Source organism: Epinephelus moara, chromosome 22 (assembly GCF_006386435.1).
Source record: "Epinephelus moara isolate mb chromosome 22, YSFRI_EMoa_1.0, whole genome shotgun sequence".
NCBI lineage: Eukaryota > Metazoa > Chordata > Actinopteri > Perciformes > Serranidae > Epinephelus > Epinephelus moara.
Window position 1 is genome coordinate 9,946,689 of NC_065527.1, and position 24,141 is coordinate 9,970,829.

Here is a 24,141-nt window from a genome sequence, read left to right on the forward strand (position 1 = left end):
TGTACAGTTTCTCCAGCTCATGCCTGTAAAACAACATCTTCTGTTTCCTCTACAGGGATAAAAAAGACACAACACATCCTGTATGCATTCCCTTTGCTTTAATGTTTACATCATTACAGTTTCAACCATGTTCTCTTGTGGTTTTTCTACCTCCTGGGTAGAGCATGTGCATAATATATTAAGTTTATATACAGTCCTTTACAGATCAAGACTCAAGAGTCAGACTGCTGAAAAAGCACCATTGGAAGTGAGGCACAACAGAGGTGGGTTTTTCTTAAGTGCAAGTGGTTTCCTGTGGCTGATGCAGTTGTCACCATCAGGCACCGAGTTAGCTCATATTCATGTAACATGCAAACCCTCCTGAAAACAAGTCAGAAAAACTGTAAACTGGAAATTACAAGAGCAAAAGAGCTTGTTTTAAAGGAAATATTAAAACAGAACAAAAGTCATCTTTCAATATTTTTTCCTAAATAATTTCAACACGTGAAATTGGAAAAGTACTAACACTGACAGCTGCAGCATGTATGTAGCCGGAGCAGTAAAGACAACATGTAACCTTCATTCTCTGAATCAGACACATAAAGACAGACACAGCATCAAGTCTCAGTCCAGGCTACTCTGGGAGATTATGGTAAAACTCCCTCAAGTGTGGTTCAAATTCAAATTCTGCTCCAACGTTAAGAAATTATTACAGGCTTTGCCAAATGTTTCCTCTAGCTGCAGCATCTAATAAATATAAAATACATATTTTTATGTGGGTGCATCCGAGGCATATCCCACAAACAAGCATGGCTCCATAACATCAGGTCTTAAAAGCATAAAAAAGCATTTTGTCCATGTGCAAAGATATTGCGATTTTATTCAGTCTGCAAAGTGTGTGGGATTTCTTTAAGGAATTAATACCACAAAATGACTATTTGTATATCAGTTAATCACCACGTGTTACCTTGAATTCATGGAGAACTAAAGAAAACGTAATTGTTTCACACATGCCTCCACAGTAAACAGACGAACCTTCTTCATGAATTTAAATAACTTTGGACATGTTTAATGACAGCAAGACTTTATCAACTTTATCATCATCTGCTGATGATGTCAGGCGTTTTGAGTGCTTTGATGAAAACGTCATGTTTTTGAAATACATATCTGTTAACAGAATATTAAAACATTATAATAATAAATCACCGGTTCTGGTTACCAGCAAATATATAAAATATCTCTGAATGTTTATGGAGTGCCAATTTCAAAATAACATCATTTAGGAGAAGCTCCCCTAAATTCTATGTGCACCGGTGTGTAGCTGGAGGGTGTGTAATGAGGTCAGTTCTGCTCATACTGAATTTAAAATCTTAAAACTGAATCTTTCAGTGCATTACTGTAGCTATACAGTGCGAGGTTTTCGATGTGGTCTTACAGTAAGTGCAAACTGTACTGACAAAAAAACATTAAAGTGCAGAACTGTACAGAAACCTGACACTGCTAGCAAGCTAACAGCAGTTGTGCTGAAACAAAAATAAGTTAATTAATCGGTTTTGATAATCAGCTGTTAATCATTTGCCTGGGTGTTGGAATACAACTGACTAACTAATGAACAGATATATCAATAATAAAAAAGAATCATTCATGGTTAATTGTTTCAGCCCTGGTGTCAGTCCATTCTCAAAAGGTGACATCCAAACAAAGAGCACATGGACCATGTTCTCAGCAGTGTAAACAGAAAGAGAAAAATGGCTCACAGTTTAATCTGTAGGAAAAAAATATTCTGATCTTAGGAGCTTCTAAAACACAAACACTCTCTGCTTTTAAATTATAGTGCAACTTAGGTTTTGCTTAACTTACATCCTACAGTCTGTGCCCATGACTGGTAACTCATTTCTGGATTTATGAGGGGTTTGTGCACAGGTCTGGTAACTCTAAACAGTAAATCACCTACTGTCAAATGACTGGGCTCTGTCTTCTTTGCAACAGAGTCAGAACATTGTCAACATGTAGAAATGAAAAGGACAAAAAATTAGACATCCGAAGCATACATTTATATTACCTAATAAAAAAATCTTGCAACTTTAATATTACATAAAAACAGTTCAGCTCCTGGAATTAGTTCATGTTTGGTGTGGCAGTAAAGCTAAGACAGAAATACTGCTCTCCCCTCAGGTGACTGAAGAATTGTTAAGCATATATCAGCTCCTCTTCTTCCTCTCTCATACTTCATTTAGCTGTTTAAGCTTGTTCAAAGGCCCAGACACACCAAACCGACATCAAAGAACTAGTGGCAATGAAGGCCTACTGCTGCGTAGCCTCACATCCTTGTATCCCGGCCTAAAAGTTGCACTTGAACTCACAGCAAAGACAATGGCCAGAGGACAGCATGTATGTTTTGCACCTGCATGAGAGGACAAAACTCTTCATAGCAGCAGACCGCAGTGGTTTGTATTCGTCATTAAAAAAGGAAAAGCGGAAGACCAACAGGATGGATTCAAAATGCTGGTTAGCCAAGAAGCACATTAGCAACACAACCTGATTTTGAAAGGACAAAGGGTATTAACTCTGCCCCAGCGAACAATAACACAAACAAATACAAACCACTTCTGCTGAAGAGTTTGTTGTGATCTCACGCCCTCTTGACTTTAGTTGTTTGTTTACTTTCCTCACTTCCCTTTCTCTTCTCGTGCACTGAACGGCTGCTGTTGGGACTAAAACCATCTCTCTGCAACTGGGTTCTGGACTTTTTGACAAACAGGCCACAGTCTTCCACCATCACACTCAGCACTGGCTCCCCACAGGGATGTGTCCTGAGCCCCCTGCTGTACACGCTCCTCACGATTGCTCTGCAAGGTCCCCAAGCGATCATACAGTGAAGTTTGCAGATGACACGGCTGTGGTTGGACTAATCTCCAACAACGACAAGTCTGTGTACAGGCAGGAGGTGGAAGAACTCGTGGACTGGTGCAGAGCAAACAGTCTCTGCATCACTGGGGGGAAGACTAAGGAGATGGTTGTGGACTTAGGAGACCTTTGTTTTTAACACCTTAAAATGACAATAAACCGAACTTTGAACCTTGAACCTCGAGTGAACTGCCAATCAGAGGCATCTCACTGACCAACAGGCTTCAACGTGCTGAATCGGCCAAAAAGCCGCCAACAAGGGCCAACTAGGGCCAATGGTGTGGGACACACGGCAAAAAGTAGAGCGATGAACGCTCACTGACAGCCTGACATTGACCGATAGTCGACAGTCGGTCTGGTGTGTCAGGGCCCGAATTCAGTGGAGGCCTTTGTTGTGCTTTCAGGGCCACTGCTGCCAGTGTTGTATAGTGTCTGTGGGCTGTCATGTCTTAACCTGTTGTCTCTGGGCGGTCATTATTGCTATACTGGCTGTAACAGGCTGTAGAGCCCGGGTAGTCCTTCATCACCTCACTGTAAGAGGGTGGGGGACCCTCAATCCTGGAATCGGCATCACCGGTTCCAGAGTTACTGCTGGGGGCCTGCACACTCTTACTGTGTATATAAACGTCTATGAGGTCACCATCAAAGACGGTCCGGTTCGGGGGAGCGCGCACGGAGGCTCGGATCAGCTCCAGCTGCTGCTCTGGGTGGCGGAGCTGTAAGCTGCAGGGACCCTTGTAGGGCAGCAGCTCCTCCCCATCTGACAGGCAGATGATGGGGGGAAGGTTGATGATCTCCTGCGGCAGGTAGGGGTAGGTGGGCTGGAAGCGACACAGTCTCTGCTGCTGCTGCTGCTGCATGAAGGGTGGCAGGTTGCTGTTCAGATGGCCACACATCACCTTAGCATGGACAAACACACAGAGCAAAGGAACCTGTTTCAGTTTCCAGACACGGGCAATTAAGGCTGGTACGACACGTGATTCTTAGTTCCTGGAACTATTTAGTCTAATATGGGGAAAGCAGCTTGCTTCTTAACCAAATAATTCAAAGATCTAAAGAACCAAAGGAGCAAAAATCAAGACTCGGAATTAGTTTTAACCCCATCTGAAGAACCATGAGGACTTAGTCTGATAACATATTAAGAAGCTGTCATGGTGTTGTTGTTTGTATTTACCATGGTGCAACTCTAATGTTTGAGTGGATGACCTGTCTACGGATACATGGACACAAATATGGATGAGCATCATAAGTCATTTGAAAATCATTTATTTTACATCCAGGCTTCAATTAGCCTATTCAACCATAAAGTCAAGCTTAAGATAAGAAAAATCTGCAAACTTTCTGTTGCTGCCGTTAAATAGGTTGGTGCTGAAGTACTGTTGCCAAAACTTCTCTCCTCTTAATCAATTCAAGCTTGGTCAGGTTCGGACCAACAAATGAAGTTCGGGTTCAGCCTGAAAATGACAGACCTACTGTCTGTGTTGGACTACTTCTTACTCAGTGCTGGGGTTTGTTATTTACATGACAACACATGAATGCAACACAGTAACGTTACATTAACTGCATTGGGCTGTAGTTAGGGTTCGGACATTAACAACAAAATGCGTGTTGGGTTCGGTTTGGGTTTGGGGTGATTTCTACCCGAGTAGCACTTTACTCTGTGACTCACTTTACACCATTTAATTCCCTCAAGGCTTTCTAAATAAAATGGGTCACATGAGGTTCAACAGGCATTACTTACTTCACCATTTCTCTGCTGAGTCAGGACACTGTCTGACCACACACTGCCATCCTGAGACACACAGGGAGACACAGAGAAAGACAGAGGGAGAAAATCAGATAAATGGCCCCTACAGATGAATCAGTTATAAAGTTATTAACAGACTTTACTCTGATGTAGTACATTGTCACGGTAACTTGTCAATGTCAAGATGGAGGGCCGAGGACAGACACCAGGGATTGAAAGCAGTGGAGACCATGATGGTCAATGAAAACTAATCCTCATCCACACTAGTGGTGAACTAAATATTAGTACTGGCCTAAACAATTCAGTATGTGTTGAGCGATATTTTTCAAGTGTTTAATTAAGAATATAACTTCAAATCCGAGTTAAAGTGCTCATTCATTTCAGTCTTTTTAGTTGCAATCCCAATTTTTTGCATCTGTGTTCTTGTTAATGGACTCATTGACCAGTGGAACAATCTCTCGATGAGCCCAGCCTCTCTGAGTGTGTTGGTAGTGTCACCTACTATTTGTGTGGCCTGGTCTCGCTGGGTGTGGCTGAGCCTGCTGAGGAAAGCCAGGGCTGGCAGCCAATAGTGGTTGAGTAGGCAGATGATCACGACTATCATGAAGGTCATCACGAGCAGGATTATTATTATCTGAACAAACTCCAGTTCAGCTGCATACACAGAGAGATGGAGAGAAACACACACGGAGACATGAGAAAAGACAGCTTTTACATATTACTGAGGACGCTCCTTGATGGGCTCTGTCATGGGGTTACTTATTAGTTCTCCAAGACTTTAAATACACTAATTATATATATTTATAAGATATAATCGTAGACTTTAAAAGTGTTGTCTTTTCCTGCAGGCTGCATTACAGTAAAGTGATCGTCTTGTCTCCCATCTTTGTCGCTGCCTCAGAGCCGGGCTGTGACAAATTTATGAACTTACCAGACTGTTCTTGCTGTTCTATTGTTTGCCTTTACCTACTTAGTCATTATATCCACATTACTGATGATTACTTATCAAAATGTCATTGTGTAAATATTTTGTGAAAGCACCAATAGACAGTACTACAATATTGTCACAGTGTCGATATCGAGGTATTTGGTTAAAGGTATTGTGATATTTGACTTCCTCCATATCGCCCAGACCACACCAGTACTCCCAATACAGTTAAAGGTCCAGTGTACGGGATTTAGTGGCATCTAGCAGTGAGGTAGCAAACGCCCTATTCAAACCAGTGTTTGATTTGTCCGTTCTAGGCTACTGTAGAAACAACATGGCGAACTTGCGTAGAAGAGGACCGGCTCCATATGTAGGTATAAACGGCTCATTCTCAGGCACGGGTCACGTGGTAGCTTAACCAATGGCACACTATCAATAAGTGTGATAATAATAAAATGTTTAAGTACATCAGACAGATGATTTTAAAAAAGCCACGGTGTTTAGAATTGCATTTGATGAGAGTGTGGATGTGAGTCTGTGAGACTGTGTGAGTTTATGGTGATAAATGAGGAAAATGAAGGCATCCCAAGAAGACAACTTGATGGACACCCTTTATGATGGGCAATTGATTTTGCATTAGAAATTTGACCAAAAGTCAATTTATGATTTGTCTCAACGCCTGGAGTTGGATCACTAGACTTTCTGAAGTTGCGCTCTTCCAGCCTCGTTACAATAAATGATTGCACTGCGGTTTTATACAACAGGATCTTTCCAGTCAGCTATTGGTGAGGCATTTCATGTACACAAGTCAATGGCGTGTTGCCTCGAAATGTTGCAATTTCCTCCCACGTTCGTTGCTTCATGTTTGCTGTTATTTTCAGATCAAGTTTACTTTTCGGTATGTTCTTTCTTTTATTGAATATCTTTAAAAGTATGATTGTTTCTTTTCTTCCAACCAGTTTGGTTTTTGTGTCTTCTTACTGTCTGCCATTTTTGTTTCACTATCAGGCCAAATTTGTGAGAGGATACAAAGTTAGCCTTGGCTATCACAAGCGCACGTTCAAGCAAACAAATAGTCTCCATGGAAACTGTATAATTTTACTGCTGTAAAATCTCTTTCGGTGCAATGAAAGCTAATGACTTAATGTCTTTCCTTCACTAAGGAAACCCTGTGCAATACCCTTAAGTAATTTCCTCAGCTAAGTACAAACTAAACCTTCAGTGTCATACTTAAGGAGCAAACTTAAGGTGCCTTGTGCAAACCACCCCTGACTCTTAGTTGAGTTGTTGCAGTTAATACTGGTAACAATACTAAGTGAATACTAGCAAGACTAATGGTCTACAGTCATGACATAAAAGAAAATGCTGGCTCTTAAAAGGTGGCTCTATAGTGTAATGGTTATCTTGCCTGCTTTACACACAGTAAGTCTTATATTAATGCCAGAGGTACCCAAATAATATTCTGCCCTCCTACACATCCATTTTTACAGTAGTTTGATGTGTTGGAAAAAGGTTAGAACTTTAGTTTCCACAAAAAGCCTCATATCATAATACCAACACTGTACACAATGTAGCACAATGTTGGTATTTATCATATAATTGTTTTTATTTCAGGTTGGAGCAGAGGCAATAAAACATGGAACACTGGAGAACGTGTGCACATGCATGACAAAGAACAAAGAGGACAAAGGCCCAGACACTGTCGGTGACTGACAGGCCTTCACCTTTCACCCTTGACCCTGGGGAGGAGCGAACAGAGACAGCAGCTGGCTGTAATGAGGAGTCTGGTGCATTGCTAATAAACCTGTGTGTGTGTGTGTGTGTGTGTGTGTGTGTGTGTGTGTGTGTGTGTGTGTGTCTGTGTGTCTGTGTGAGTCGTCTCATCAGCCCTTCTCTACACCCCCTTCCCTAATGCCCCCTATAACTCAAGCTGTCTGTGTTCCTCGTCTATGATCATAACATCGAGACAAAGAGGTCGGTGTGGGTGTAGGGATGAACAGGATCGAGCCAGGCACACTTCTAATAAATTAGTATCGGCAACAAACAACACAAGTCATTTCTGTTCCTTTGTTTGCTCCAGGTATGGCAGAAGGCCCCATCATGCTCCATTAGAATACAGGAAACTACAAGAACCAACAACTGAGCCATGGACCTCGTAAAAATAATCTGCAGTTACTAAAATGAAAACGCGAGCTATTCCATAAATTTATATTGATTCTCAGCAGCGTTTTGCAGGAATACCATGACCTGCTGTTAGTTCCAAAATGCATTTAGGCAATATTTGGTCAATGTTGTGGGTACAATGAAGAACTGGGCTGTTCCTATGGAGGCCTTAAAACCCCTTTTTTGGTGTATGGAATTTGGACCGAATGGGGCATCATCTGCGACCACATGATCCATTTTTCTTAATGGATGAATGCTCCAGACGCTTAACCCAGGAGCCACTTATGCAAAATGACAGGAGGGCATGGGCCATTCATAGCAGCTCCACAAAGGTCAGGTGTATGCAGGGGTGATGCTAGGATTTGAGAACACTGGGGGTTAGCCCATACCTCTGTCAGGGGGTCGAGAAGATCCTCCTCTGGCACTTTTTTTTCTAAACAAGCTCTGTTTTGATTGTGAATCACGTTATTTTCATTGTGTATTAGAAAATGGTTGGGGGGCCACTTGGCACCCAGCACGGGCCAGATTTGGCCTGCTGGCCATAAGTTGAGTATCACTGCACCATTAGATATGGGTGCTAAAAAAAGCAGTCTAACACTGACATAAGTGGACTGGTCAGAACTGTCTGGGTGTCCACAAATGATGATAAATTCATACTACTGTGTAGTAATGGTAGACATGAAGTCTGGGCCGAATGTAGCATTATGAATGAAAATAGGATTCTGGCTACCTTAATTAGGACGAGTTGTCATCATGTGACCTGATTATAACCATGTGCTAACATACAAGGTCAATATGCAATGAATAAACTAAGCTGACTTTGAGTTAAGATTATGTCAAGCTACTATTCCCAAATTCATGCTCATGCCTTATGTCCCCCCACCCCACAACCTTTACTGGGTTTCCTTAGCCTCATTTCACATGCACCATAACATGCAGGTCAATCAGACTGACCCCTGGCCTTCCAGGTTTCATTTGCATAAAACTGATTACTGGAAAAATCGTGTGTGCGCCTATAAATTTGCAGATAAAATACAACATCAGATCTCCTGTAGCTTTAAATATCATCATGCATTCTAATACTTGTCACCAGTGATGCCTCACTGGTTTCCAGGAGCGTCTTTGTGCTGCAGGGATTGTGCTGTCTGACAGCAGTCTGCCGGTGGGAAGTAGATGATGTGGGGGAGGGTGGATGCCTCATCAGCCGGCCTGTCCACACAGACAGACCGACCAGGAGCAATACCCTGCCGTCTCTCAGCCATCTGGCTGTTTGTAAGCTGCTATTCCTTCAATGCAGCACTCTTCACTTCACCCATACGGAGACTTCTCATATCATGTTACAAATCCACTAAATACTAAATACTGACAAACTAGGGATGAGCCGATGATGATGGAGCCGGCCGGCAGACATCACCTCATCTTTTCCAAACTCCTGGGTCTGGACTGACGTTACATAGTTCAGCGCAGTAATTAAAATAGAAGCATCAGTCAGAAACAGCATCTCAATTTACACTTTTTACATTCATTAAAAAAAATAACACAGTGACTTACATATATCCATGCCCTGTTTCTGGGGTCCAGTGCAGATACAGGAGCAAAAACCATTGGAGCTCGCGTTACTGGAGCTTCCCGGGACCGTTCTGTCTTGCATGAAGGAGGGAGCACCGGGATGCCGGAGAGCTGAGCCGCCAGCCGGCTGCAGAGGGCCGGAGAGGAGCGACCGGTCCAGCAGCCTGTCAGCGCCCACCCCGAGCACACAGCCTACATCACGCCCCCGGAGCTCCGTGCTGTGCATGGATCCTCATCTCATCATACTCTGGTACTCTCTCCGTTACTGCCTACGGGTCCTTCCGCTGAGCAGCAGACTGATGGGTGTGTGTTGTGATTCAGAGCCCGCCTCTCAATGGGGGGAGGGGCAGGGTCGCTTAATGCTTACTGGTCAAAATGGTTTACTTTTAGAAATGTAAATAATTTTAATTCAAATGTATTCATCCCCAGAAGAGGCGTTTAAAACCTGAACAACATTTCAGAAAAGTAGGCTACACACCAGGGGCGTAAATATAGACAGTGCAGGTAGTGCGGTTACACTGGGGCCCATGAGTTGGGGGGCCCATAGAGAGAGTGGACCCTCCAATAATGTGCAAGGTGGAGAATTTATAGTCTAGCAGGAGAAACGGGGTCCTGTGCACCTGCATCACATTTTTTTGTAACCTGTTTTTTTAGAATCCTAATGGTGACTAGTTAAGAATTTTTCTGTCCGCAAGGTCAACTCATGGCCCATGGGCTTGTTGGGAGGCCATCTTGACTTAATGTCCATGGTAATGGCGGAAAACGCCGATTTTCATACTCCTGAACCAGACAACATAAAGACAAATATACCTGCTTTTCATATAATTTGGAAACCAGGAATCAAATGGAAGGGTCATTGACATGCTACAACCACTCTTTATTCGGAAAAATTGGCAAATGACACATTTTAAGCTCATAACTTTTACTATTTTGTTTCACAGTTGTTTCTTTATATCTTACATGAATGTCAAGGTTATTAAAAGGATGAGGTCTATAACACCAAGATGAGTCTGTTTAAGGTTGGTGAGGAAAACTTCTAATTAGACCAAGTGCCTGACGAAGTATGCATAATGTTGTTGAGTGTTAAGTGTGCCATAAGCTTTGTTCATTACAATTACCTGGAGTAGTTCTGACTATCAAATGTGAAGAACAAGCCCATCATGTCCCCATTGTACTTAAGGGAGAGTGCCAGGTCATTGGTCTTCACAGAGAAGATGAGCGTGAAAATGAACCGTCTGTAGTTCATGACAGACAACAAGAATACCTCTTTCTTGCCAAGATGATACTTGCGGACTTTGTCTTAGTACTCCAGATGATGCCTGCTGCAGATGAACTCCACAGGAGAGCAGATAAACCGTTGCCTGGGGAGCTTGACAGGTTCCTCACATCTGTCTTGTTTGGTGCTTGTGATTTTTAGTGTGAGAAGACTTGTCGACTTGACTAGAATCGAATTGAGATGTCCTTCAAGATGGCAAGTCTTAATCGATTTCTGGGTCAAGTGATCGAGGATAGAGGAGTTGAGGAGTCGAGGAGGGGTATTGGGATGAGTCCCGGTTGTGATGCACTTTCAACAGGTATGATAACTAAAGACTCAAATTTTATATTATTAGCACATCTTAACTAAATTCCATGTGCATTAAAGCGTGTTGGTGGATTATCCCACACTAAATTAGTAGATTTACTGAATGTTAACAGATAAGCTAACAGACAAGGCTAGGACACTGTGCATACTGTACATACCATACGCATAATGTTAGGCATTGAGGAAGGGTTTTTTTTATCTTTATTTTGGCTGGCGGAGGGGCATACAACTTCAAATGGTTGTATTTTGTATTTATTTTACCATCAGTTTTTTAAAGAAAACATGCCATGGAATACATGTTATTATTTTTTATTTCACAATTACACCATTTATCATAGCCAGAAACTGTAAACACAGAAATTAACATTGGATAATCAGATTTCTGGCAGTCCTTGGATACATCATGTGAGATGAATGCTTCTGTCAGAAAAAAACCCCAGAACCAAATCTGATCTTAAAATAGAGATACTTCCTCAAAATCACTTTATTCTACGTCTCATTTAAAATTTGGCAAAAAAAAAAAACTGTTTGCATGAACTAACCAGCGTGCATCAACCCCAGGATTTCATCTTTAACTTTTAACTATCAAACACTGATATTTAAAAATCTAATATCTTATAATTTCTTGGGGAGGGTCATGCATTTTCCACCCGTCACTCAAGAAGGCTCAAGGAAAAATAATATTTGTGGCCTCAGAAAGGATCAAAATAAAAAATATAGTTGATAAATAAAGATCAGTCCCTGATCAGCCCTAATTTAAACCAAGCAGGTTCAATATCTAGGCTGTAACTTTTTTTCTACGGTCATGTTGTTACATTCTCTTCCAGCAGGTGGCGGTATGGGCCTGTGACATTGGTTTCTAGTCCACTAGTACAACCACAGAAGAAGACGCACGAATAAAGTTTTGTATACAAAAAAAGAAGGACGAGGAAAAGAAGGAAGAAGGTGGACGAAGAGAAGATCAGCCATTTTCGTGAGGTCGAAATCTGCAGTGCAGGGGTAATATCTTTAGTATTTATGAATCATCGTGTACCCCGATGTTTACTGAACTCTAGTAGCAGCTGAACACCGGAACTTCAATGGGTTAGCTTATTTACTAGCTCCTTGGCTAGCTTGTTACATAGCCCAAAGTTAGCATCAGGGAAACGATGAGACAGCGGCTTGTGGCAGTAACGTTACTAATATTTCCCTGTTTCATACAAATGTCTCAAAGCCGATGCGTATAAATTAATAGTTTAAAAGTCAGTCGTAACGAAGAGGCAGTGGGATTTACACCCAGCAACACAGTGCTCCGAAAATACAACGTTTGAATGGCAGAATGGGCAAAAGTCAACATCTAATGTTATTGCGTCTGTTTTCTTTTCTCAGACATTTTGCTAATAGAAGGACAGTGAAGTGTCGGCGTTTTTCCCCCCTCTGTGATAACTTTATTGCTGAAGTCAAGAATTTACAAGCAAGCCAGCAACACTAGAAAGAATCAAAACAAGGAGTAATAAATAAGTTAAAAAAGAAATAAAAGTAACTTACACCTAAAAAAAAATAGGGGATAGTTGGAGAGCAGCAAAAATGCAATAAATATTGTTTAATAATCACAGACCTGAATGTTTTGTTTGTAAATGTACATTTGTGAATGTGAATTGATTGTTATATTAATTCAGGTGATGTATAATATGGTAAGGACATAACTTGGACTGGAGTCAGAAATCTGATGACTGTAGACTAGACTTGACAAAATCAAAAAAGACTTGCAGCTCCACTTATACTTAAATACCAATGACTTGTGACTTCACCTGGATTTGAGCCTTTTGACTAGAAAATACTTAATTCTTTCCCACAAGGCACTCTGGGAAGAGAGATAATAGACATTTTTTTCTAAATTAGATGAGTTAAATGCAACAGGACAAATTACTTTTTTCTGTTGCACTCGTTTTTACCAATAATTTAATTTTTTTCTAAAGCATTCAAGATTTTTGCAAATTCAATATATTATTATTCATAAAATGGCATTGAAAATGGTGAGGAGCACATCAGGACTCAGAACTTGCAGGACTTGAGATTGTCAGTCTTGGGGCTTAACTTGAGACTTTTGTGCAAAGTCTCAAGACTTACTTGTGACTTGCAAAACAATGACTTGGCCCCGCCTCTGATAAGGTTAATAGTTTTTTTTAGTTATTATTAATTATAAGATAAAGTTGTTGATTTATTTCTTTTCTCTTAATGTTCTTGGAGAATACATTCATTCATGTTTTTTATGCTTTTTTTTTAAATACACTCATGGGCCTTAAATATACGTACAAACACACACAGGATCTGGAGACATGCATTGTTGTCAGATGTCAGCGGAATGGGGCTGTGGCATTGTAGTCGCTGCGAGCTGTTAGGGGTTCAATGTATGTCTCCAGCTCATCCATATTCCAACAAGTCCATGCTGGACTGTATGTGGACAGACTTGTCCGATGCTCCAGTGCATATAGGCAGCACCATAAAGAAATGCTTTTCCCAGTTTGGTGTGGAAGAACTGAAGAACCATTATATTTATAAAAGAAGACATTTGAAGACATCACATTGTGCCCCAGGAATTGTGATTGTTATTTTTCATTTCACATTTTATGGATGAAATAATGATTACAGAAAGTAATCAGGAAATAACAGGTAGTTGCAGGCAGCTGTATAATCACAAGTTTCTTTCATATAAATTAATTCATATGGTGGTGCAAGCTGCAACACAGCCTTCATAATTGTACCTTGGCCTGTCATCTCATAGCCTAACTCATCCTTTCCTGATGTAGCTTTTGAACTCAGCAGCAACAGAGCAGTAACTGGCACTAATCAGAAACCACTGTGGTCGTTATAAAATGTTAGTTATCTTCAAATTACCAAGATAAGTGTCTGCTTCATTTCTGCTTAAAAACATTCATGGTCTTAAACCTGATGCCTGTCATTAATCTGTACAAGCACATATATCCACAATGAGAAGTTGAAGGACTGCACAGTGTAACTTTCCCAACGGGCATTAAATTCTTCTCATGATTGAATAATTGATACCAGTCAAAATAAATAACTGTACTTTTTCTCTCTCTCTCTTCACTGTGTCACTTTTAGATGCCAAGACATTGCTCAGCGGGTGGCTGCAAATCCCGGGACAACCGTGAGACACGTAATGCTGGTATCACCTTTCATAAGTGAGTATTTTGCAAATCATCATGTTATCAATGTAGTTTTGATGTAGCATTCAGAGAGCACTGAAATGATGAGTCAAGACACACGAGTCAGTTGACAGAACAGTGATCTTGTTGGAACTACTTTAACTTCCAACAACTCCAGAGCTGTTATTTACATGCTGTGATGGATGTTCTTATGTCATACATGAACATGTTAAAAGAGCATGGAAACATGGTGTTGGCCATTCCAGCCTATGCGAACGACTGCTTACAGATTACAAAACATCTGCAACACACGTAACGATGTCTCCCATATACATATTTTTCATCTAGGTTACGGTCATGACACAAGTCTCTGAATGACAGAGTATCTTCAGTAGCAGCTTTTAGATAAACACAATTTTCTTTTACCTTTTTATATTTACGAGAAGAATTTGTATTTTTGTATTGTGGAAGACTGAGAGTAAATGAGTCTGATTTCAGTTTAAAAAAGAGCTTTCCTTAATTTGAACTTTTGCATTGAAGTGACAAACATGACGACGGTATTGAAGAGACAAAACATTGCTTTCATTAATAATAACTTGGCATTGTAATGGCCAGATTACCAAAAGGAGCAATTCGGAGGAACCTTTGGATCACCAACTCCCACCGTGCAGACTCCTGGGATCCTCAGACTGATTTTGTCTACTTCTGCTCCAAACACTTCACCCCAGAGAGCTTTGAACTGACTGGATGCAGGTCTGTCGACTCAATCAGGACATTAAGAGATAATTATCAGTACTCTATGTTATTAACCATTGATGCAAAATATTTCTTTACTGGTGACGGTGTTTGGATAACAGCCTAAAATGTGTTTGACCTTTTTACTCACAGTGGGATCAGAAGACTAAAGGAAGATGCATTTCCTACAGTGTTTGATTCCTCTTCTTCAGCCAAATGCAAAAGACAAGGAGCACTGCAGACACAAGAGGACATACCAGTCAGGTACACTGAATCGATACAGAGTCACATTTTGTCATTGGTCATGAGCAGTGTCTGTCTGCCAACCTTTGATCTGCAGCTTATGAGCCTAACTTATGTGCTTACGTGACATAAAGGATTATGAGCTTGTAAAATGACATTGAGACAGGATTTCGCGACTTTTTGTCTACAGCTATAGACAACAAAAAATGATCAGAGGATATGTCAGTTTCAACAAAGTAAAGACTTAAACATTTAGACATTATTGTCTATTCTTCTGTTCCCAGTCCTGGCATTGGTGACTTATGTTATGCCTTAAAAAGTAGAGGCCATCTGCAGAACAATAGACCACATGGTTTAAAAGTAAACAATACAAGCACAGGCACTAAGTCTCTGCTCTGTTACCTGACTGTCAGTATGACTACTGAGTTTACTGACAGTGAGAAGAGCAGCATTAGAGTGGCACCATGGAAAAAACTGGTTTAATGCAATATGCGTTGTTCATATGACATGAGCTATTTTTGGTAGGCTTAGTAAACACAGTTATTCCTAAATGTTGTTAACACCATGCAGTGCAGCTGATCTGAACCTCCCGTACAAAAAATATCAGCAAGATCACTGCAATGCTTTGATTTGGATATTACCTCCAACAGCTTCACATACAGTGTTAGCCTACACACTGGAGAAATGAACTAAACTGCATTACTGGAGCTAATGTTATCAGCTGCTATGTAAACTAAAACCACAGCATTTGATAAGGCCGACATAATAAAAGGATCTCTTTATCTTGAGATAACATTAACTTTCTCCAACCGTTTGTTGGCCAGTATACTACATGTAACAAATTCAACTGGGATGAATGAGTGTAGAAACATATTGGATGCAGATGCTTGTATACAGGTCACAGGCCACCCTGACTAGTTTGATGAGTATGAAAAGGATGTGAATCATACGCTTTGGCCTTCACAGTCACCAGATCACAATCCAACCTAACACCCATGGAAGATTTCAGAGCCATTTGTTAGGACAGCAACTCCACCACAACCAAAACACTAAATAAGAGAATATATTTTGGAAAAATGTTGTTTATCCCTCCAGTAGAGGGAGTAAGATAAGATAAGAACTTTATTCATCCAGCGGGAAATTGTTGTGCAGCAGTTGCAGTAAACACCGGAAGAGTGCAGCTATTCCTATTAGTATTCAGTAAATCAGAGAGTTGTAATGGTTGTAATTCATGGATAGACCGTAATAATTATCCAGAGGGAAATGGGAAGATTGAAACAAGCAGAATAGAGCTGAAATGGAGGCTTGAGCCACCTCAGCACTCTGTGGGTTTATCCAAATACCTTATCTCGAATCCATGTTTCCCTCACTTGCGTCTCTTCCTCGCGTCTTAGCTCTGCCCTCATAAGATGCAGGGAGAGATGTGAGGTGAGAGGAAATGAGGAGATATGTCTTTGGAGAAATGAGACGTATTGTCCTCTGAAGCATCACATGATGCAGCGTCTGTTTCTGATGGCGTCAGCTGTCGGTCGGCTTTATTAACAGGTGTAGAAACTTGTAATGGAGTTTGTGTCTGCACACGCATATTGTAATGTAATTTACTGTGTCCTGCTCAGAGTCACAGACTGCTGTACGATTTAGGCCTATTCATTATTTGCATCTGTGTTTATTGATATTCTGAATGTGAATTCATTATTTAATAAGCCAGAATATGATTGTGGTGCATTTTGAACACTGGAAATTATATATTTTCTGGGGAAATTGAAATTCTGCAATTCATCAAATCCAAGGTTCAGGAAATATCAGCCTCACGGGTGATGTTAGACACACTTTCTCTGACTTAAATTGTCTCCTAAATAAATGAGGGCAATAACAGATCGTGAAAAGAAAAATCTTTCTAATAAAGAAAGTGTTTAGTGTGTGTTTTCTTGTTCAGATTTTTAACTAGATGGTGAATCAGAAAACAATACATACACTTCAGTTTAATCTCTTATCTGTCTTCCCTCTGGAATGAAACTCCATTGATGTTGTGATGTATCAGATCAATCTGATCAGCTGCAGTGTGTAATTAACAACTGATATTTAATAAGAAGGCATGTTGATCAGCAAATGACTTCTGCAAAGGCTGCTCTCATGGAACACTTATCGCTCCTTAGACATCTCTACTTGCTCCTCTCCCCTTGGCTTCTCTGGACTTGAGTTCAATTGATTAACTTTATTTTACCAAAGAGAAATTCAGTCACAAAAGAAAGGACAGAAAATGACATTCTCAATAAAAAACAACTTACAAACATTCCCCATACACAATGATACAGTCGCAAGATACAAGACCTAATGTTAGCATTCGTGCAGAAGAACTTTACAGCCTTAGCTTGAGTGCTAATAAGCATGATGAGAATTTAATGTGCAAAGCTTTTATTTGTCACCCAGCTGTATTTCCTGTCATGTGAAGGTGAAATTAATGGAACAAAGACCTTTGTCCCCATCTTTTTTTTGTAGGAAGAAACCCTGCTCTGCTGACGAGGAGAAGGCTCAGCAGGATACAGACAAGGGCCAAACCTTAGAAGAACCCACAGTTCAGAGGTCAGTGGGTACAGCTGATGAGACTAATGAAAACATACCTGCATCTTCTCAAGAGTCATCAGGGGCTGAGCAGCTCTTGCAGCAAGAATGTCCATCACCAGCACCACGTCCCCTGTCCCCATCACGGTACATGAGGCGCTTGCCCCCTCCTCCAGGCTTCTACCTGTCGAAGGAGCACAGCTACGCACAGCTCTGCCCGCTGCAGTGGAGGAGACGTTACGACCAGGCTATTGACTGCTTGGAGAAGGCCCTGCGACAGTTGCACGCAGCCAGGCGGAGGGAGAACCGCCTGCGGAGCACTGTGCTGAGGCTCCGTGATAAACGACTGAAGCACACTCTGCTGTTGTCACAAGATGGTTGTAAAAATAGAGGGAGCTGGACACCAGGTGGGGAGAAGAGACGAGGCAAAGGAGGTTCTAACCAGGAGGAAAGTGAGACTGATGCTAAATCTGAGGACACGGGAATGTTTGAGGACAGATGTGTGGATCAGATGGAGTTGGGAGATCGTTTTCTTGCAGACACTAACAGCTGGTCTGAGGAGGAGAAGGGATACTGCATTTACTGTGGAAGAGGGCAGGTTGGCGGTCAGGTAGCTTGCAGAGTTACAAAGACTGGGAAAGATGTCCAGCCCACATTGCACGAGGACTCTCTGAAGAGTCAGAGAAGTGTTGAAACTAGTAATTGTGACACAAGTGAAAATGCCAAAGACATACAGATAGTCAGGCTGGAAAGACCACCTGGAAAAAGAGTAGAAACCAGTGACTCAAATGTAACAAATTCCCAATTCTTGCTCCAAACTCAAGGTTTTCAACATGCAGCTGGAGTGTCTCTGTCCGATACTCATGAGCAGAGTTTGCACTTTTTAGGCTCTCAACAGAAGCTGCTGCTCTCTGACATGTGTGAAGGGGAGACAGAAAGTATTGGTCAGGAGCATCACCTGGACCTGCAGCAGCAGCAGCTCTTTTGGATACAGGACAGTGCCGAGGGACAGGTCATTCTGGTGCCTGTCCCTGCTGAAGATGGTTTACAAAGCTTGCTCAAGACGGACGGAGTCGCTGATGAAGCGCAGACCATACTTGTGTCAGAACTTAAAGCAGACTTAGGGCATATGACGGAGAACAGCGAATGTCTGTCTAGAGCTGAAACGACTTGTGATGATGATCACAGTGATCAGCATTCTGTCATTAACACTACACCAGTGGCAATGGGAGAAGATGTGAGGGAGAAACTGAAAGAACATCTGGAAGGATTTCACCTCCAGCTGAGCACTGAGTTTATAAACTGACAGGAGTCACTTTGTTTTCTGAATGATTCAGTTGTTCCAGGCTATTTTGCCAGCATATGCGGTGTGTTGTGTGGACCTAAATTTGTATTTCACAGGATGCTTGGCCTCTGGAATGTATGACAACACTAAAGAATCAGCTCTGCAGTCAGATGCAGTTCCTTCAAAGAAGCTTGAAAAAGATTCAGTGCTTAGGTAAAAAGATAAAAATGAATGGATAAATGTTTTTTTTTTGTGTAGAGCCAAACCAACAGGAAATGTATCTATGAACAAGTACTGTGTGTGTATCAAAGCCTGATATATTTTCTTCATCTGTGCTGTTCGCCTTATTCACCTGTGTCACCATCTTAAACCAAAATAAGGCCGAGGAGGATGGAAGTAACATTGGAACTCGGGGTACCAGCAATGCAGCCTCACTGCTGAGTTCCCAAATATACCTCTTCCAAAAGAAAGAAATCTTGTAGAGGTCAAACCTTCCATCTTTTTCCCAAAGATCCTGCACTTCGCTGTGAATGGATTTACAAAATAAAAAGAGATCCTGATCGCTGTTTCAAGGTAAGATGTTAGGTCGATTATTAGCTGACACTGTGAATTGGGCTAGCCATATTGATGTTAGCTAGCAAGGCTAACTGGCAAGCTATATAGGCAGACATTAGCATAGAGGCCGGCATTGTAAATACGAATTTGTTCTTAATGACTTGCCTGGTTAAATAAAGGTTAAATAAATAAAAATAATAGAGTTAGCTTGCTAAGACAGCTATCTGGTCCAGCTAAATTTCTAAGGTTCCATTAGCCCTGAACCAGTCCTGCTCTTGTTTTAAGGTTAAACAATTAAGGGGCTTATCTGGGGTAATTCATAGTTCTTGAGACTAGCCTGGCTAGCTAGCATCCTTCTGTGGTCTTTAAGGTCCAGTGTGGAGGATTTAAGAGAATATATATGGCAGAAGTGGACTAGAATATTTGTAACTATGTTTTCATTCGTGTATAATCACCCAAGACTAAGAATTGTTGTGTTTTTGTTACTGGATAATGAGCTGTTTATATTAGGCATTTTCATGTCAGCCACCATAGCACTACATGGCACGCATGGCAGGAAGTTTCAGTTGGTTGCAATTTGCAAACTCACCACTAGATGCCACAAAATCCTTCAGACTAGACCTTTAAAACTGAGTGAAAACAAGAGGGGACATTTGCCTGTTTTAGTAACTATTGCTTAAATGGACAAAGTCAGGCAAAAAACTATAAAACAATGACAGCAATTTTATTTTTATCTAATGCCACAGATCCACATGGACACAAAAGAATGTTCATATCACTTCACAGAAGAGTCTTTCTTGAAGACCTTGAGCAGAAAGTGAAAGCTGAAGAATTGTGCTGTGTCAACTTTGTTTGCCTGGACTGACAGCACTGTGAGGCCTGTAAGGAGGACTATTGTCAGAGGAACTACAAGGTATTTTTCTGTTCAGTACACAATATGTAACTGTGACTGATTTTCATGTTACTTATTTTCAGTGCTAATACTTTTCAGTCATGCAACCACCACCACAAGACAATGTTCTGCAGGTTGGTGTAAATTCCAATGAGTTGAGGTAAGTGACAAGTATATTCCTGAGCAGAAAAAATGTGCTCCCTACCCTAGTGCTTTATTAATATTATCTGATTGCCATTGTTTTTGGGTGATTGATATCTCTGCTGGCACTTGAACACTTTTTAGTTCCTCCCAGATTTATATTTTTAGGATATTTAGGAAATCCAACTGCACACATCAAGGGTATCAATTTTCATGGGGACCAGCACTCACCCCTTACTTGTTCTGAAAAAAATCTAAGAGTGATACATAATTTAGACCCAAATATATATTTCGTTTTATCTGGGGTCAAAACTTTCAAGAAGTAGTCGACCTCTTTGTAGTGATCAATAAAAATGTGTTCCTCTATATTTTCTTTCCCGTCCAGTGAAGATACGACCCTTCCACACCCTGACAATGATTATATTGAATGGCCCCTACCACTGGTCAAGCAACTTGAGGAAGCCCACAACACCATCAGTGATCGAGCATAGCAGCATCAAGATGAGCAAGTTCTCCTTTCAAGATTTCAGGGCGACAATAAGGACATCGTGGTTTTCTAAGTCTTTCCAGATTACAACACACTCAAAGCAGGTGAAAACATGGCAGGGTGTAGTCACAGCGATTAAGGCAGGCTGGTGAGGAAATGCTAAGGCAGGGGTTTATCATTCTGAAACTGGTGTCATTGACCAGTTTTTCCTTTTTTCTTTGTCACCTGAGGCAAGGTTTTCCTGAGCAGGAAGGCTTTAGTGTGTCACAGTCAGCTGGAAGCAGGGTCTGCGTCACCTGGACACACTTCCTACATTTCATGGATCACTTAATATTTGGCCTTTACGAGAAACTGTAACGAGTATATTCCTCCTTTTTTTTGCAAAGAAATTACCCACCTACAAGAGTTATATCAGACTGTATGGAAATACATGTGCAGTGACCTAGCTCAAAAGTTTGCAACTCTGAAATATACTCTCACTACAAAGGTACTATCACCTTAAACCACCCTAATTGGCATTTCTCCATCATGGGAAATGACATTTGTCAGTGACCTGTATGCAGGTTCATTAACTGATAAGACAATCAGGGATCCTGTCTTTAACTGAGAGGGGTGATAAAATTAATAGATTAATTAGATTAATTCCATACTCGATATGTTATGATCCACTAAAGTTAGGAATAATACGAGATAAGAATATCCCAGTTTTTCTTATCTTTGCCACCATTTTACCTGTAAGGGAGCTGAGAGGGACTATTGAGTGAGATTCAAATCTTTGTCATTCCATTACTGTCATGCATACGTGCTGGGCAAACAGCCTGCCATGCGCTGCCTGTGCCCCACCCACATTTCCCCAGACACACCTAATGGAGATTTGCAATCAACTGAGTGCACTTTTCTAGTTCTGTCAGGCTGTTTTACAATTAAGATTTTATTTATTAATTTTTTATATGCATCAAAAGTAACCTATGGGCCAGCTGTGTATCAGTGAATAGAAATTAAAAGAATTCCACAGTGGAAAAATAAAGCACTTTTATTAAACAGAGACTTCCGTGTTTCATGTCATACATTGGCACAAGGCAGGCAGGAAGTATATCAAAAACAAAATGTCAAGTTTGGATTTCATATTCTTCAGGGTTTAAGTAGACACGCTCCAGGTTATTGTCGTATTGGCACCATGCCATATCAGTTACACCCATCGGGTCCAACCATCTAGAGTTGGTACTCATATATGGTCTTCAAAGCATAGGTGCCATCAGCCTTGCAGTACAAATATGCACAGTCTCTGAAGCTGTCCCTGTCTGGATGGTTGATTGTCTATATGTGGGTGCTGCACTAAGGTCACGCACTTTACTGTCAGGCGAGGCACCCAGGTGTGGAGCATGGGAGTAAGTCACAAATCTGCAAGGGCTGACTTCATTTCCAGTGATGTCCTTGTAGTCACCAACTGGCTTTATTTTTAGGCCTCTCTTTCTTTTGCTTTAAGTTTGTGTGCACAGTTTCATCACGTTGGATGCCAAACCAACAGGTTTTCTTGAATGATGATGTCAGTCTTTTAGCTCGTACTTGATGCCAGGTCTTGCTGTTGCTTTGTCCTCTGGGTTTTATATGCTCTGCAGCACACTGTGTGACAGCCAGGCTACTGTAGTAGTACACTTCAGTGTCATCTAGGACAGAGGAATGTGGCTGTGGTGGTAGGGAAAGCTGAGGTTACTTTTCTCTGGCAATAAACAGTGGACTGAGTTTGATAATTTGATACAGAGACCACCAAAGATTGTGGAGACCAGATGGACTAAAATTGGACCAAATTGGAGATGATGTTTTTCCTTTGGTGGTGCATGGGTCATTGGTGGTTTGATTATGGACACTGTCTCAGTGCCAACTGCTCTAATATTCTCGATGGAACAGGCAGAGATGTTTTGCATGCAGCTTTTCAAAAGCTTTTTATTGTCATTTCCATAACCTGTCTGAGAAGTACTTGCATTGTTGGAAGAATCATACCTGAAATTTTTGTTTAGTTCTGGAATGAAATAAAAGATTAAGCTGCCCCCACTATTTTTTTTTAATAATATAGGTACAATCAATGACTATCCTATATTACTAAGCTCACTTTCATATACATTAAAACAATGGGTTAAAATGGCTGAAGTGGAAACTCTAGTACGCTGTCATGATTTTAAAAAAACACATAAGGTTTCAAGGTGAAACGATACATTAATATAATTTACTTTAAATGGCTTCAAAATTTCACATCCAACATGACACACCAAAAAAAAAAACACACATAGAGAAGCATACTTATCTGCTGCAGGGCTGTGTACAAACTAACTGTATGAGGCAGCAATAGACCAGGGGCCGGTTGCACAAAAAAACTTGACACTTGAGGCTTAATTTCTTCTTAGCTGATGGACCTACACAGTTGCACAGAATCCCTTAAAAGGTTTCCTTAGTTAAGCAAAAAAACATTAACTCATTTGCTTTGCTGAAAGAGATTTTACAGTGGTAACAACTTCCATGGAGATTGTTTGTTTGCTTGGACTCAGACTTACGATGCCTGTTTTTGTCTCATTAAGCTGGCTTATAGTTAGTGAAAAAATGGCAGAAGAAAAGGGGACAAGAAAATCATATTGGTCAGTGGAGGAAAAGATCATACTTCCAGAGGAATACAATCAGACAGCACATACTACAAAGTAAATTTGATCCTCCAATACCAGACAACAGAAAACGATTGTAGGAATAAACTGCAACGACAATTCATTAAGTCAGATCTATAGTGTAGATTCATAAGTGTATCCATTGGGTTCTCAGGGCGTGTTCCTTTTTTTTTCATTTATCACCAATAACTTGGTCATGTTGCAGTTAAGATAGAGTCAGAGGTACCTTACTTCTTTTTTTAACTTTGCTTTGGTTGCTGAGGTCTTTTGTGCATCGGTTTAGGGATTCCTTTAGTATAAGAGAAAAGATGCTTAAAACATACTTAAGTGAACATTTTAAGGAAACTCTAAAGGTGGCTTAAGGGTGTTTTGTACAACTGATTTTATTTTGAGGAAACCTTATCTGTAGGACTTTAAGGAAAATCTTAACTTAAGGTATTTTGTGCAGCCGGCCCCAGCAGCTCCCATGTTCAACTATGTTAAATTACTGTTTTTCTCAGTGGGCTCTGGCTTTGTAGAAAATGATAAAATGCCTTCAGTTCCCTGACGGAGAAATCGCTGTCTGA

At 40.9% G+C, this 24,141-nt stretch overlaps 2 protein-coding genes across 5 annotated transcripts; one reads left to right on the forward strand and one right to left on the reverse strand.

Annotated features, from left to right (window-relative positions):
- Nucleotides 1–83: 83 nt before the first annotated feature.
- Nucleotides 84–9,579, reverse strand: LOC126384082 (protein TMEPAI-like). The gene is made up of 4 exons (XM_050034963.1): nt 9,276–9,579; nt 5,136–5,287; nt 4,628–4,678; nt 84–3,785 (listed from the first exon to the last, which is right to left on the reverse strand). Exons 1-4 carry the CDS (start codon nt 9,517–9,519, stop codon nt 3,336–3,338), a joined length of 897 nt encoding a protein of 298 aa, XP_049890920.1. The 5' UTR covers nt 9,520–9,579; the 3' UTR covers nt 84–3,335.
- A 2,172-nt stretch (nt 9,580–11,751) lies between these two features.
- Nucleotides 11,752–23,076, forward strand: thap7 (THAP domain containing 7). Of its 4 annotated transcripts, XM_050034144.1 has the most exons (9): nt 11,752–11,874; nt 13,978–14,057; nt 14,637–14,774; nt 14,910–15,020; nt 17,499–19,059; nt 19,227–19,419; nt 20,148–20,314; nt 20,393–20,453; nt 20,820–23,076. In XM_050034144.1, the coding sequence occupies exons 2-5, from the start codon at nt 13,978–13,980 to the stop codon at nt 18,865–18,867; spliced, it is 1,698 nt and encodes a 565-aa protein (XP_049890101.1). In that variant the 5' UTR covers nt 11,752–11,874; the 3' UTR covers nt 18,868–19,059; nt 19,227–19,419; nt 20,148–20,314; nt 20,393–20,453; nt 20,820–23,076. The 4 variants fall into 4 exon arrangements, with proteins under 4 accessions (XP_049890101.1, XP_049890100.1, XP_049890102.1 ...); XM_050034143.1 differs by having other exon boundaries at nt 17,499–19,419; XM_050034145.1 differs by having other exon boundaries at nt 17,499–19,419; nt 20,188–20,314.
- Nucleotides 23,077–24,141: the final 1,065 nt, after the last annotated feature.

What these genes read in the sequence shown, in the direction of transcription:
- LOC126384082 (XM_050034963.1), bottom strand. Translation starts at nt 9,519, where the DNA reads ATGCACAGCACGGAGCTCCGGGGGCGTGATGTAGGCTGTGTGCTCGGG. An exon ending in GAGACCAGGCCACACAAATA is followed by an intron (nt 4,679 to 5,135) that starts GTAGGTGACACT and finishes TGTGTGTCTCAG; the next exon opens with GATGGCAGTGTGTGGTCAGA. An exon ending in CTCAGCAGAGAAATGGTGAA is followed by an intron (nt 3,786 to 4,627) that starts GTAAGTAATGCC and finishes GTCCATGCTAAG; the next exon opens with GTGATGTGTGGCCATCTGAA.
- thap7 (XM_050034143.1), top strand. Translation starts at nt 13,978, where the DNA reads ATGCCAAGACATTGCTCAGCGGGTGGCTGCAAATCCCGGGACAACCGT. An exon ending in GCTGGTATCACCTTTCATAA is followed by an intron (nt 14,058 to 14,636) that starts GTGAGTATTTTG and finishes TGTAATGGCCAG; the next exon opens with ATTACCAAAAGGAGCAATTC. An exon ending in TTTGAACTGACTGGATGCAG is followed by an intron (nt 14,775 to 14,909) that starts GTCTGTCGACTC and finishes TTTTACTCACAG; the next exon opens with TGGGATCAGAAGACTAAAGG.